The 14,469-nt window shown below is 38.5% G+C and overlaps 1 protein-coding gene across 6 annotated transcripts in view; it reads right to left on the reverse strand.

The window, feature by feature from the left end:
* Window positions 1-14,469, reverse strand: part of Eml4 (EMAP like 4) — a 115,839-nt gene that overhangs the window by 44,329 nt on the left and 57,041 nt on the right. For 2 of the 6 annotated variants that reach the window (NM_001433946.1, XM_087553030.1), the window contains 6 exon segments: window positions 2,726-2,758; window positions 2,955-2,980; window positions 3,643-3,771; window positions 5,494-5,667; window positions 9,595-9,724; window positions 11,852-12,034. In NM_001433946.1, coding sequence (NP_001420875.1) covers window positions 2,726-2,758; window positions 2,955-2,980; window positions 3,643-3,771; window positions 5,494-5,667; window positions 9,595-9,724; window positions 11,852-12,034 — 675 coding nt within the window. 6 annotated transcript variants of the gene reach the window in all.

Genomic DNA, 14,469 nt, shown 5'->3' on the forward strand with positions numbered 1-14,469 from the left:
AACTGCCAGAGGTGCTTTACCTCTGCTCTGACTGTAACAAAGTCCAGAACTAGGCATGGAACGAGTGTTGAGCGGGTGTTGATCTGGTGAACATCTAAGCCAGCAGGCAGGAGCTTCCTGCCTTTCCTTTCATGCCTGACCTCAAAGCTGCCTGTGGACATCATTCCCCACTGCCAACTCCTCTCCACCAGGGCACCTGCTTTTCTGTTTAGCTGTTGTTCAGAACAAGCAGCCTTTCCAAGATTTCCTCTTACTTTGCTATGCCTGAAGGCCCAATACTTTAGGTAGGTTTTTTCTGCTATTGCTGACTTACAAGTATCAAATGTAAATAGATTTCTTCCCATGACAAAGCAGATGGTGTCATTGGCCAAAATAAAACAAATATATACAATTCTAAAAGAATGTTCAGCAACGATTTTAGCATTGATAAATAAAATATTAGAAAATATGATGTACTATGCCATGCAAATGAAAATCAACCTTAAAAATGTATTTAGACCCTACAGAAAACAAAGACCATGTTTTAATTTAATTTTATACATTTGAGTGTAGGGCTTTTAAACACACACACACACACACACACACACACACACACACACACACACACACACACACACACCTACCTCTGCAATTATAACACAAAAACAAAGACCTGGGAAAGTAGAATAATCTCAGTGTCAGTTTCTAGACACCGGAAGCCATGGGTTTAAAGATCTGCTGTCCGTATGTCTGTGGGCTAAGGGATTCTTGTTTTGGTTTCTCAGTTTTAAAGACAATACAAGTGTAATTACATCTGTGTGCTTCTCCAGTGCTCTTTCGGCAGAGGTCACAGTCTAGGTCTCCAGAGCTGGTCTCCACAACACTCACTTCCTACTGCCCACACTGTACGCCGGCTCAACAATTTAGAATTAATCCACTTCTTTTCTCAAATTCACTATGACTGAACAAGAGTGCTGATGGGGTGGGTGGTGGGTGGAAGGGATGGCCAATGGTTAAGAGCACTCACTAATGCAAAGGTCCTGAGTGTAATTCCTAACATCGACATGACAATTCACAGCCGTCTGACGCCATCTTCCGGTGTGTAGACACACATGTAAACAAAGCACCCAAAGGCATAAAAAACATAAACAAATCTTTAGTTCTCAGTGCAGTCAACATTTGATGACACCAATTCCCATCCCTGAGGTAACTGTTTTTAAAGTAAATGAGGCAAGGTTTCTCTATGCAATAGAGCCCTGGTTGTCCCAGACTTGCTTTGTAGACTAGTTGGCCTCAAACTCAAGAGATCTGCTTGCCCCTGCCCCTTAAATCTCAAATGATGGGATTAAAGGTGTGCACCACAACGCCTGTCTTAAAATCCTTGTAACAAAGCACTGTCTTCTTTCCTACACCTTTCTCTGCCTCCTGCCAAGCACCTGGCACTGCCAGCACTGCTCCTCTGCGCCGCTCCCATGCACACAATGGCACTATCACTGGTGTGCCGGAACGACTTAGGACTGTGCCAACACAAACCACTCTCACACACTAATGTTCAGCCCCCCTTCCAGACACACTGCAGACAGACAGCCCTTTCTCAGTTACCCTAAGAGGACTGTTAGATTTGAGCGTTTCTTGAGACCACATGCTAACAGCACACATCTCTGGCACAAGGCTTCTTAGTTTTAAAGAACTTTTGTATGCAGTGTTCCACCCTTAAGAGTTATGTGAAGGAAGCTTTGCTGGGATTACTATTCTCGGGCCAGAACACTATTCAAGGACACTGTCATTAGGACTAGGCCATAAGGCTGCCAAACAGAATTTTTTGGACAAGAGACTGTTTACATCCACTGCTCTTTCTGTATATCAGTCTCTCTACTTAACAAAGTTCAGCTAGAGTCAAAATGTGTTTGTAAATAAATTCAGTATTTTCCTTGAGTATGTCAGCATTATGTAATCTATACTACTGTACTACAAAATGTTAAGATCTAACTAAATATCATCACATTTTAACTTATTTATAATTGGTATAAAAAACTTATGACCTAAAGAGTATAGCCAGTAAGTATATTTTACTTACTAAAATGAAAGTAAAAATCCACAGAAATTAAGTTAAATTACTAACAAAAAAATTTAAGCACATTTTAGCCAATTAATAGTCCAAATAACAAAGAGAGTTATGACACAGGAGATGAGCTGCAAAAAACATGCACAGAAAAGGCAAGATTTTGTTTAAAACAGCATGCTTCAATTAAATTTGCAAGCAACCTGAGGAGAATGTAAAACTGATACAGAAAACTTCCTTTGCAATTAAATATACATATACAGAGTTAATCTGTTTTGGTTAGAACAAGGAGACAGCAAGTAACCAGAAATAGCAATTTAACGAAAGGGAAACATTTAAGAGGAAAGGCTTTGCTAGACTCATTATAGGGCTCTTCTCGGCCAGAAATAAGTGATTATTTGCAACCAAGTTAGCAAGACAGGAAACAGAGTTAAATCAATCTTTGAAATTGGCTTTTCTAAGTAGTTTTGGGAAGAAATATATCTTTTGATTTCTTCTGTTGTTTCATTTATTTTCACTATTCACCTTAATTGTTCAGATCTCACAGATGACAGATTCTCTTTTTTTTTAAAGCAGTTAACTCACTAGTTCCAATTATCACAGTATTTCCTTTGTTAAGAGGAGAGTCAGAGCAAGAGGCAGAGGCCAGGCTGGCTCGGGGCAGCCCTGTCAGCTTATCCTTACCTTGGCTGCTTTTCTCCCGGGTTGACATTTTTGCTGGTTGAGACAAAAATGACATATCTTACAATAAAAACCGAGCATTTTCTTAAATGACTATAGTAATACATGTCTTTGATTACTATACGTTAATAATAAATTATACTGAATAAAATAAGTCATATTCTTATGAATCAACAATACTCAAACTGATGTTAAAAAAAGCAATTATGTTTAAAAAGAAATCTTAACTTACCTTGATTGATGATGACATCTTTATGTCTGAAAAAGAATACAAAGAACATATTTATTTTATATGGCTCACCATTAGAGTCACCTGAAAGAATCTGAAATTTCTGATGCCAACACATAACTTAGATAAATGTCTACGGGTAAAATTAAGGAAATGGTATTTTTCTAGTTTGTCAGTAATCTCAACTGCTAATATATACTGTATATACAGTAAATATCACTCAAGATCATCAAACACTGAAAGCACATATACAAAAAAGAGTATAATATTTAAATCTTACAAAATTGAGATACTGAAGAAAAATGAATAGAAGACAAAGCTTTTCTATGAAGACTTAAATACATTAACAAGAAAAAAAATGAACTGAAATAGATTAAAAATTCAAATCAAGGGGCTGGAGAGATGGCTCAGCAGTTACAAGACCTCACTGCTCTTCCAGAGGTCCTGAGTTCAATTCCCAACACCCACATGGTGGCTCACAACCATCTGCAATGGCATCTGATGCCCTCTTCTGGTGTGTCTGAAGTCAGCTACTCATATAAATAAAAATATAAATTAAAAAAAAAAAAATCAAGTCAGGCACATCGTTACTCAAATCAGGCACATCGTTACAACAGGCATGTTGTTACACACAACAGTGTAGAAACACAATTATTGATTTTCATACATGGTAAAGTATAACTTAACTTACTTGTCTGTATTTTTTATAACCTTTGATATTAGTTTTGATGTTGAAACCGTTTTCAATAATTTATTACGACTATCATCTGAATTTTCCCATGAGTTATGTGACTTTTCAGCTGTTGGTGGACGTTTTATGCTAGAAAAAACATATTAATTTCTTAGAGAAACATTCTGAGAATCAATGACATGTAATTGACAGTTTCATCATCAGAAAACGATGGAAGTGGTTAACACTCTCTTAAAGCGAATCCAAGGTGAGAAGGATTAGTGGAGAGGATCTGGCTGGATGAGTGGAGGAGGTCAGCAAGGCAGGCAGGAAGTCTGTACTATGCTGTCATTCAAGAGACCCACTAGGAAAAACCATTATCTGAAAAGAGAATCTTTACAATCTGCTGTTAATAGAGGAAAATACTTAAATCTGTGTGTAATAGTTCTCATAGTACACATTTCATTCTACCTATAATTATATTCATGTAGTCAATTTATACATGGGACAAATTTCTAAATACCATGATGCTAAAACTAAATTCTTGCTTACAGTTTTTATCCAGGATCAAAAATAAACAATATGTGCTACAATAAAGTGACTGATATTATCAATGAGGAATCCCTGGATTCACAACTGAAATGTTATGTTTATAAATGACTTTCTGGCTACAATTGCTAACCACCATGAAACTCATCCAGTCTTCGATATCCTGCAATCGTGCATCCAAAGAGCAGTTTAGAAGGGCAAGCACATTTCCAGGAGACCTTAAGCTGAAAAGGAGACTCTGGGACAAAGAAGACACCAAGTCAATCAGAACCTTAAAGAGATCATGAACCTTCCCCACACACAATAAAAGGTGAACAACATTAATAAGCTACATTCAAGAAACTCCACAGGAGACGAGGCAGAAGAGCACAAACCCTTAGACAGAACAAGATTTGCATGAGGCGCAGAGGAAAGCGTCTGTAAATGGCAAACATGCATTAGTTACGTGAAGGGCGCTTTGGTTCTTCAGACCTCCATCATAGACTTGAACCAAAACATTAAAATAGCAAAAGAGAAATGCGTCACAAGTCTTTTCGGAGTGACTGTCATTTACTTGACTGAAATTCTAACCAGTTCTGGAGATGGTTTAACAGTTTCTCCGAATTCCCCAGCAGAACTATGATAATAAAATACCCAGGGAAGGCTAAAGCTCGAGTCTGTTTCTACATAGGACAGTTGAGTTAAACTGGCATCAGTATTGAGATAGGGAGCTGCAGCAGTGAGCCCAGCATGCATGTCTATTCCCTGACTTGGGCTCCCACACATTTGTTACAATGCTCTTCTCTTCTCTCCCTCTCGCACTTTCAAACACTGATTATTGTGGAAACAGAGAAAAGCTCTCAAACAAGTCTGCGGCATAGGAAAGAGCAGGTAAGATGAATTCATTTCTACACTCAAGCGAGAACTTATCCTCCCCAAACCCAAAGCTGAACTGAGACGCAGCCACAAGAGCTGTTTAAAGGGACCTTGCATGTTGAGGTTGTAATGATGCCAAATGTGGTGAGGATAATTAATATGGCAATTTCTATCCATGGTTATGTATTTATACACAACTACATAAATAATTTTATTATAAAAATATTGTTCAGGTTGTTTATACTTATTTTCCTTTTATCAAATTGTTTTTAACTTAGTTTCTTGGCCAATTGTAACTGGAAAAAAAATTATGGTTTTAACCCTTTATTCCCGACATTCTAAAACAGATTATATAGCAATGAAAGAAGTTTTCTCTTGGAATCCATGGATAGACAACTCTTCCCAAATCACAGAATCTAGGTATCTTTACAACCATTCCCTAGCTCTGTACTTGGGGCCAGTTAAAACCTTTTGGTGGGAGCAGAACTCTTGCTCTCTGGAGTTTGTCTGTTTATTTGGAGAGGCTGTGAAGAGGGCTGGGGAGAAGGTGATGCTCGGATTTGTGGGCTCTGATCATTAGAATGAGATTCCTCTTTTTTTTCTCTCTGTCCTTGTGGCTTTTCTTTCTTTTTTTCTGTACCACTGTAAAATAAAGTATAACATGGAACAACACATATTTAAACAAACTTGAAAATCAAAATAACAAGTATAATTCAAGACCCTGAATCATATAACTAATATAATTATATTTAAAAATCTAAGGTAATAATACATCCTATAAAGACTGCCCTTTTGGACAGAACTGTCCTCTAATGAATTCTGTGATTGTGGCAGGGGATTTAAAAGCTCTCTCTCTCTTTTTTTTTTTTTTTGGTTCTTTTTTTTCGGAGCTGGGGACCGAACCCAGGGCCTTGCGCTTCCTAGGTAAGCGCTCTACCACTGAGCTAAATCCCCAGCCCCTTAAAAGCTCTCTTAACTAACTTCAACATATCTAAATCAGAGCATTAGCAGAACTCTGCATTACTTGTAGAAACAAATTGGCTGGTGACACACTAAGTGCTCGTATTTTTTTTTTTTTTTTTTTTTTTTGGTTCTTTTTTTTCGGAGCTGGGGACCGAACCCAGGGCCTTGCGCTTCCTAGGTAAGCGCTCTACCACTGAGCTAAATCCCCAGCCCCTAAGTGCTCGTATTTAACCCACACTGGTCCTGGGTCCCTCTACCCTTCGACTGAGGGCTGTCTCTGTGGGCAGAAGAGGAGGATGGGCTGTGGTACTGAGCTAAGCACTCTTTGGATGAGCTAATCCCTGAGTCTCCATCAAAACTTTAATTGTACTAAAACTGAATGTTTTATTTAAATCTGTTAATGCTACGTTATTTTAATTATAAAAGGTAAGTATAAAAATATCGTACACGCATAAAAAAGAAAACTGCAGTTTTGTAAAAGTGAAGTTTAATGCTTTAGAATGACTGTTGAAAACGTTTCTACAAAGGCTGTGAGGGGCTGGAGAGAGGGCTCAGCTGTTCAGAGGGCCTGCTGCCCCTCCACAGGACCAGAGTTCAGGTCCTCATCGGCATCCTTACCAACCTAGCTCTAGTGGTATTCAATGACCCTCACATAAATGGACATAATAACCACATAAACACATAAATGAAAAACATGTTAAAAACTAAATTAAAAAGGTTATTAAATAAAGGTGAAACAAACAAAATTTGACCAGAGATGCATCCTTTGAAAAGGAGATTTGTCCTGACAAAAGACTAAATACTAATACATTTCAAGCTAAAATGCCTTCTGTACCTATATGTAATTTTTATCACCTTGCACTTGGACATTTAACTGAATTCAATTCAATTGTACAGTTGCTGAGTGTGGTGGCACATGCCTTTAATCCTAGCACTTGAGAAGCACAGGTAGGCAGATCTCTGTTAGTTCGAGGCCAGCCTGGTCTACAAAGCAAGTTCCAGGACAGCCAAGGCTGTTATACAAAACAAAACCCTGTCTTGAAAAACCAAAAATAAAAACAAAATAAGACACGCCCACCATACAGCCTCAGCTGCACCATAACCCCAGCAGCAATGCGGGGAACAACTCAAGACCTGCGCTCCAATATTAAAAGGGTGGACAACGTCAGATGCTTTGTAGTTCTTATGCCAAGGGCATTTAAATTTTCTAAGAAGGTATGTTCAAGAATATGTCACCAATATATACATAAAATAAACGTGTGTGAAGACACGCACACACACAGTCTATATAAAGCAAAAGTCTATCGCACTATAAAAATTAAAAATGTAGTAACATGGGTTAGGGATTTAGCTCAGTGGCAGAGCGCGTGCCTAGCAAGCGCAAGGCCCTGGGTTCGGTCCTCAGCTCCAAAAAAGAAAGAAAAAAGAAAAAAAAAATGTAGTGACATAATTTTGACTCTTAAAACAATTTTGAATCTGATTCATTTCTGATATCTTTGCACCGGCTACTGATTACTGATTCTTATGTTCAGTTTTTAAAGAAGTGTATGCTAAGAAACACATTCTCACTGGCAAAATATCAGATTAAACCTTAAAATTAAAAAACCAGGCCTGGAGACAGTAAGTGGGTGAAGCGCTTGCTGTGGTAAGTATGAGGACCTGAGTTTGGATTTCCAGCTCCCGTGTAACCAGCACTGGAGGTGGATCCTAAGGGTTTGGTGGCCATCCAATCTAGCCAAAATTGCAAACCACACGTTTAGTAAGTAGCCTTGTCTTGAAAACTAAGATAAGGCATGAGGAACACCTAACATCAACCTATGACCTCCACATATGCAGATAGCTATGTGTATACATGAACACACGCATTCACATAACACACACAAAGGTGTACAGGAGGTCTGAATTTGATGTTACTTCTTTATAACATCAAACTATCCTTTATGCTTCAAAGAGATTTTTCTTTTTGGGCTCCTTAAAAGCAAAACCCAGCGGCCCTACCCAATAAAGGAACAAAACCCGGCGCTCCTGATCCATCTTTACTACTGTGCTGATCACTACAACAACTATTTAAGAAAACCAGTTAAAGTTAAACTTATTGAATTAAAAAATAAAAAATAAAAATGGGGGGCTGGAGAGATGGCTCAGTGGTTAAGAGTGCTCTTCCAGAGGTCCTGAGTTCAATTCCCAGGAACCACATGGTGGCTCACAACCACCTAATGAGATCTGATGCCCTCTTTTGGTGTGTCTGAAGACAGCTACAGTGTACATATATATAATAAAGAAATAAAATCTTTAAAAAAAAAAAAAAGAAAACAAAGATGTGGAAATAAAGAATATAACTGATTGATTTTTTTTAAAAAAAATGGATGTTTATTAAAACTATATACTAAGGGCTAGAAAGACGGCTCAGCAGTTAGGAGCCCTCGCTACTCTTGCACATAACCTGGGTTTGGTTCCTAGCACCCACACATCAGCTCACAATTGCCAGTAACTCCAGTTACAGGGGATTTCAAAGTCCTTTTCTAGTGGGTATTGCATGATATGCTCACCCAAAGGCAAACGTAACGATGAAATAAAAATTAAACAACCTTGAAGAAAAAAACATTATTATAAATTTCTATTATAAATGTTTTATTACAATGTCTTCTCCTGAAAAATAAACCAAAGACAGTTTACACTCTTTGAAAGGAAAGAGCAATGTACCGTCTGTAATGAGGTTCTGGAGAGAATCTATAAAGCCCTAATGGTCTCATTATCGCCTCAGCATCCCTGTAGCCACCTGCTGGGCCACACTTTGGTAATGCCACAGTATGCACCATTCAGACACTGGCATTCACTTACTGAAGAAAGAAAGCCCTTTCCATCAGCTTACGTCATCTACTTTTAAACTGCTTGCCCTCGTGCATTAGCAAACAACAAAACACCCTGCTCGGTACAGCTGGTTTTCTATAACCTTTCCAAACTCTGTGCACCAACCACTAAAAACAAAACAAAACAAAAGGTGGGCAAACGTCATTTAAGCACTATCATCAGAACAGTAAATTATTGGGTTGATGAGGACATGGAACTCAAGTCGGTGATACACCGGAACATTTGTAATGCAGCATCCTCCTGCCCCTAATGCCCCAAACACGTGGACAAATGCATGCCACTATAGAATACTTTGACATATGCCTCAGTTTTCTGATTTTTGTTAATGAAAAAGTTGTAATAGCCTTTAACCTCTAAGGTAGATACTTTTAAATGCTATTTTTCAAATATGTCAATTGTTAAGAAAAAGTACTTATATAGCAATAAATTTCACAATAGTATCAATAAATTTTTGCTGAAAAACAAAAAAGCAAACATTAACAACAAAACTCCAGGAAATGAAATGGCTCTCTCTATCTCTCTAGTAAGAAGCAAAAGCTTCTGGAATAAAAATTGATTTTTTTATTAATATAAATAAGCACAGTGTCCTCAGGCTAAGTGTCTCATTCACAACTAAAGAATTCAAGACATGCGCACTTGACTCCCACAGAGCTCTTGGAATTCTTTTCATGAGTACCTAGTTTATCATGCATAGTTGTGCTTGGTCAGTGCCCCCACCCCATGACAATCAGGCACCTTTTAGCAGCTGAAGAAAGAGTTTCTTTTCTTGCTATCGATATAGAGCTGGTATGGTTCTGTTTTCTGTTTATACCACTTCCATTGGTTATACAGGACATAGAAATAGCTTCTCGAAGACTTGGTTGGCCTAAAATAGTTAAAAAAGAAATTGTAACAAATTTCAAAATATTCCTTAAGGAACAGAGTTTTAAAAATTAAGTTTGTAGTGTTTAGAAATAGTAAGTAGATGTCCCCACCCATAACATTCATCAAACAGCACTTGAGATTTAATACCATCCATACAGACCAACAGAGAAGCTGCACTGAGCCGCTGGGATGCTAGGCCCACTCACTCAGCTAAATAGGTGCTTTAATATGGCAGCTCTGAGGCATATGACAACCATATACTTTATAAATTCCTGATATTTTACATGTCAAACTTTAGTGTACTATTCTATATAAATGAATTTATATAAAATAACTTTTACAGTAAAGGGCTTGGAATAAATGTCTGGTGGGTAGGAAGGTAGGCAGCTGTGGTCAGAAGAGTCAAAGCTACAGACTAAGTATGCCTATTTACTAACAGTCAGGTTTATTTAGAGTGGGAATAGAGTAATAGACTCAAGTAAAATTGAACTGTTCAGCTAAGACAATTTCATGTTGGGTTTTCTTTACAAATAATATTTAATTAAAGTTGTCCATGTATGGACTGAATCGAGCATTCCAGAGTGTTGCAAAACCTGGTGGTTTCACTGTATTTTTGACAGGTCTTGGGACTAACTAGTTCCTAACTACCGACGGAGCATCCTTAATCTAGCGCCCCAGATCCCACCGCAGATGGATAAGACAGGCAAGAGGAAAGGGGGAAGAGCAGCTGCATTTATTTTTCAAAACTTCTTGGGAAGGTACTTACATAAGAGCACTCCCCCCTCAAACTACAGAAACTTTTGCTATAAAATCCATTACTAGTTAGTATCCCACATAGGTGACTTCTTGTATTCATAACATTTAAATTATCATGGTGAAATACTTTAGCAACTTAAAAATGTTCAAGTCAGTAGCATTTACCATATCTGTGGTGCTGTGATGGCCAAGGTAAAAATGGTCTAAGGAAGGAGGAAGAGCTCTGATGTTCAGTACCCCTTCCACTTTCTTATTCTCTTCCTGGTCAAGCTGCTGACAAGCTTTCTCAGTCTAATGACTTTGTTCTTTAGGAGGGCAGCATTTTGTCTTCTCTATTTGCAATTATTTTAGAATATTTTCCCTTTTCTCTTGTCTCAAAGCAAGAGATACCATTAGTCCTTTTGATTTCTAGCCACTATTTCTCAAAAGTAGAAACAACAAAGGCATAGGATTCATGTATAGGAGCAGCCTCTGCTGCTTGATCTGAGACAACAGTTACCAACACAACTCTGAACTCTGACGTCTCAGGAGTGCTGTGTGGATGCGGAGGAATTCCTTCATGTTCTGAAACAATTGTCACTGAGTTTAGTGCGCCCATTAAAGAAATTCACACCTTACAACCTGACTAACACAATTTACCTATTATCAACCTATGGCAACCCTTGCCATCTCCTACGGTATATGTATACAAACTAAATGACATGTCTGTGCCTTTACAATGTAACATTTTATATCTTTGATTTATTAAGTTTCCTTGGTTTGAAAAAAACGACTCTTACCTTTAGATGACTTCTAACACACTCTGTACTAATAGCTTGTCTTTGTATAACTGGTACTGACATGTACTCTCAAATTATATTCACTAGGTCAGCCCCTCCCCAGAGCTTCTCATGGGTTCCCAGGTACCAGCCAAGGCATAGCTGGTCTTCCTAGCAGTTAAAATTGCTCTCTGGACTTTCCTCTATGCTCTCAAGTACAGGTCATTTTCTTTTGGCAAGGATTCAGTTGTAACTGGTGCATATATTATGAACATATGCTATCAAAAGGAAAAAAATCTGTGATATAAGAAACTTAAATGACTGGCCACCTTAAAAAAACTTCAGGGAAGGAGGGAGATCTCTGTGAGTTCAAGGCTAGCCTGGTGTAGAGAATTCCAGGACAGCCAGAACTGTTACACAGAACAACCCCGTCTTGAAAAGAAAAATGTATTATATAGTTAGAAGTATCATGGTGTTGAAGCCTAAGCCTGTAGGTGAAGTCAGTGCTGTTATACAGAAGAGTTAAAGGAACCTACTATAATCACAAGGAGCTCAAACAAGCAAAGACTTTTGTATTTCCAACTCGAGACTCTTCTTTACAATGTACTAATTACCTTTACTTGGCATGGACTTTTTCACTGAGGCTACATGATCTTCAGAGATTGCAAGACGCCTCAAAACATCAGCCAGCGCTGCCTTCAGCACAGTGATCTCGTCCTCCTGTTGCTGAACTCGTGACTCCAGAGCTGAGAGACGATCTTGAACATCAGAGGTGCTTGCAGCAGAAATGCTATCGTCTAGAAAGAGAAAACAGTGACTGTTTTAAAACCAGACTGCTCAAAAAGACTTTCCTTCTGGTGAGAAAATTACACCAAGTAATTTTTATAAAACAAACAATAATTATTCCTTGTTTAGAAGAGCAACTTCGAGAGAGATGTTTCCCATGACTGATGCCCTGTACAGTGATACTACCTTAGTTTTCTTATGAAGTGTTCCCTACACGGATCACTTTGTGAGCATGAGAATAGTTATCACGAAAAGCACACTAGGTCCTCCCTTTTAATCACTCATGACCTTGCATCTCTGGGAAACAAGACAGCAACCCATCATATTCACGCTTGACCCCTGACTGGAAGGCCTCTCCCTTGTCCTTACTACCACACTCTTCCACCACCAAAAACACAGCCCTGTCATGAACGTAATGAGGACTTTTTGCTGTTCTTCCTTTCCCAACAGTCAAATCCCTTCAAAGAGTAATGGCTGGGTGTGGGAGCACATACCTGCCAGGACTGGCACAAGTTCCAAGCAAGTCTGGGCTGGACTGTAAGACTATCAAACGGAAGTGGAGAGCCAACAGGATGGCACAGCACGTAAGATGCTGCTGGCCTGAGACCTAACACTGGGACCCACACAGTGGGAGGGAAAGACAACTTCTACAAATTTCCGCTGACCTCCACACTATTGTACAAGTACACTTCTGCCACAAATAAATAAATGTAAAAATAAAAATAAACAAAGCACTACCAACAATAGTAATAACAATAAACCAAAACCAATAAAGAAAAATAAAAGATGGTGTTTCTATAAAGCTCCTATGTAACATACTAGGCATACAGCAACGAAGACTATTTTAAGTAAGTTTTACCTATAACAACATTATTAAATGCTTTCAAAGCCACTTCAGTTTAGAGTCCACTATTTGCTGGTCAATTAGAATAAAAATGTACAGCTATACACAAAAATCAAATGCTATTGGTTAACTCAATATTAGAAAAGTGCTGAGGAGAAACACTGACTTAATAGACACATTTGGTCTACTATTGGATCGAGAGTACAATGTAAACTAAGTAAGTCATACACTCTAGGGCTGAGTGTGCCATTTTGCTCAAGCTGAAACAATACAAATGCATTTCCTTAAACAGCTAACTCCAAGTCTGAGTAGACACGGACACACCCCCTCAGCATTCCCAAGCTGAACCTATACAGCGGGCACTATTCACACTGAGACCCATGTATCAACTGAGACCCACGTATCAACTGAACTCCCAAGGGGCAGTGCTCTCCCCCTGCCTTTAGTGGATTTCAGTGACGATTTTAGAGAAGCAACAACAGTATTGAAAAAAAGCTGTGTTTTTGTATTTAACTTCAAGTTCAAGTTCTTGTTCTATATTAACAAGCTACATTATCTTAGACAAGTTATTGTAGTTCTTTGAACCTTAATTCCTTATCTTTAAAGGAGGAAGGTACAAAAAGTATATTATATACAAATGAAAATTGAAAGCCTTGACACATCTGTTACATGAAAAAGCAGGTATGTCAAAATCTGAGATGGTTTAACAAAGAACTGGTAAGAATAATCATTCTCTCATCTTATAATTTTTATGTATTTTTTTTACATTTTTACTAACATATGAATTATACATAATGAGTTTCATTATGACCTTTTCACACGGGTACAGAATATACTTTGACCACATTTGTACTCCCATTATCCCTTACCTCCATTCCAGCTGCTGCCGATCCCCTTCCTGTGTGTGTGTGTGTGTGTGTGTGTGTGTGTGTGTGTGTAAAATCAACTGAGTTTCATTAGGGTAAGTCACAGAAGTGTTTTTACAGGACTATTGGCACCATAAAAATTTATTTATATATGTATGTAATTTTATTATTTTTTATTAAAATTTTATTTATATGTATATAATTTACACACACACACACAAACATGCATTTTTTTTCTAGGTATGTGGTGTGAACATCTGTGTGGGTGCAGGTAGGCTTATGTATGTCTGCACATGTATAGGCCAGAGTCTGACATCAAATATCTTCTATTATCTCTCTGCACCTTAATTTTATGTTTTGTTTCTTGGCCAAAACTAGAGCTCGGCTGGCTTGGCATCCCTCAGCTTCTGCCTCTAGCACTGGGCTCATACAAATGTACTGCTGTGCCTGGCTTTCATGTGGATACTTGGGATCCACATGCAGGTCCCAGGTCCCTCACCGTATGTTACAGAGCCATCTCTGCAGCCCCAAGCATCTCTACACTGTCTTTCCCTTGTCACCTAGCTGACTTCTGGGAAGCCCATGCTATGGCAACTGTTCAGTTCAGTCCCCGTTTTCCTCCTCACAGGGAAAACAGCAGCAGCAGCTCCTCTTTCCGGGGACTCAGACCGCAGGGTGCCTCACTCTTACATTAACAGGTTGAAGCGTATGTGACGGCTCTTTTAGTCTGTATAAA

Source organism: Rattus norvegicus, chromosome 6 (assembly GCF_021556685.1).
Source record: "Rattus norvegicus strain SHRSP/BbbUtx chromosome 6, alternate assembly SHRSP_T2T, whole genome shotgun sequence".
Classification (NCBI taxonomy): domain Eukaryota; kingdom Metazoa; phylum Chordata; class Mammalia; order Rodentia; family Muridae; genus Rattus; species Rattus norvegicus.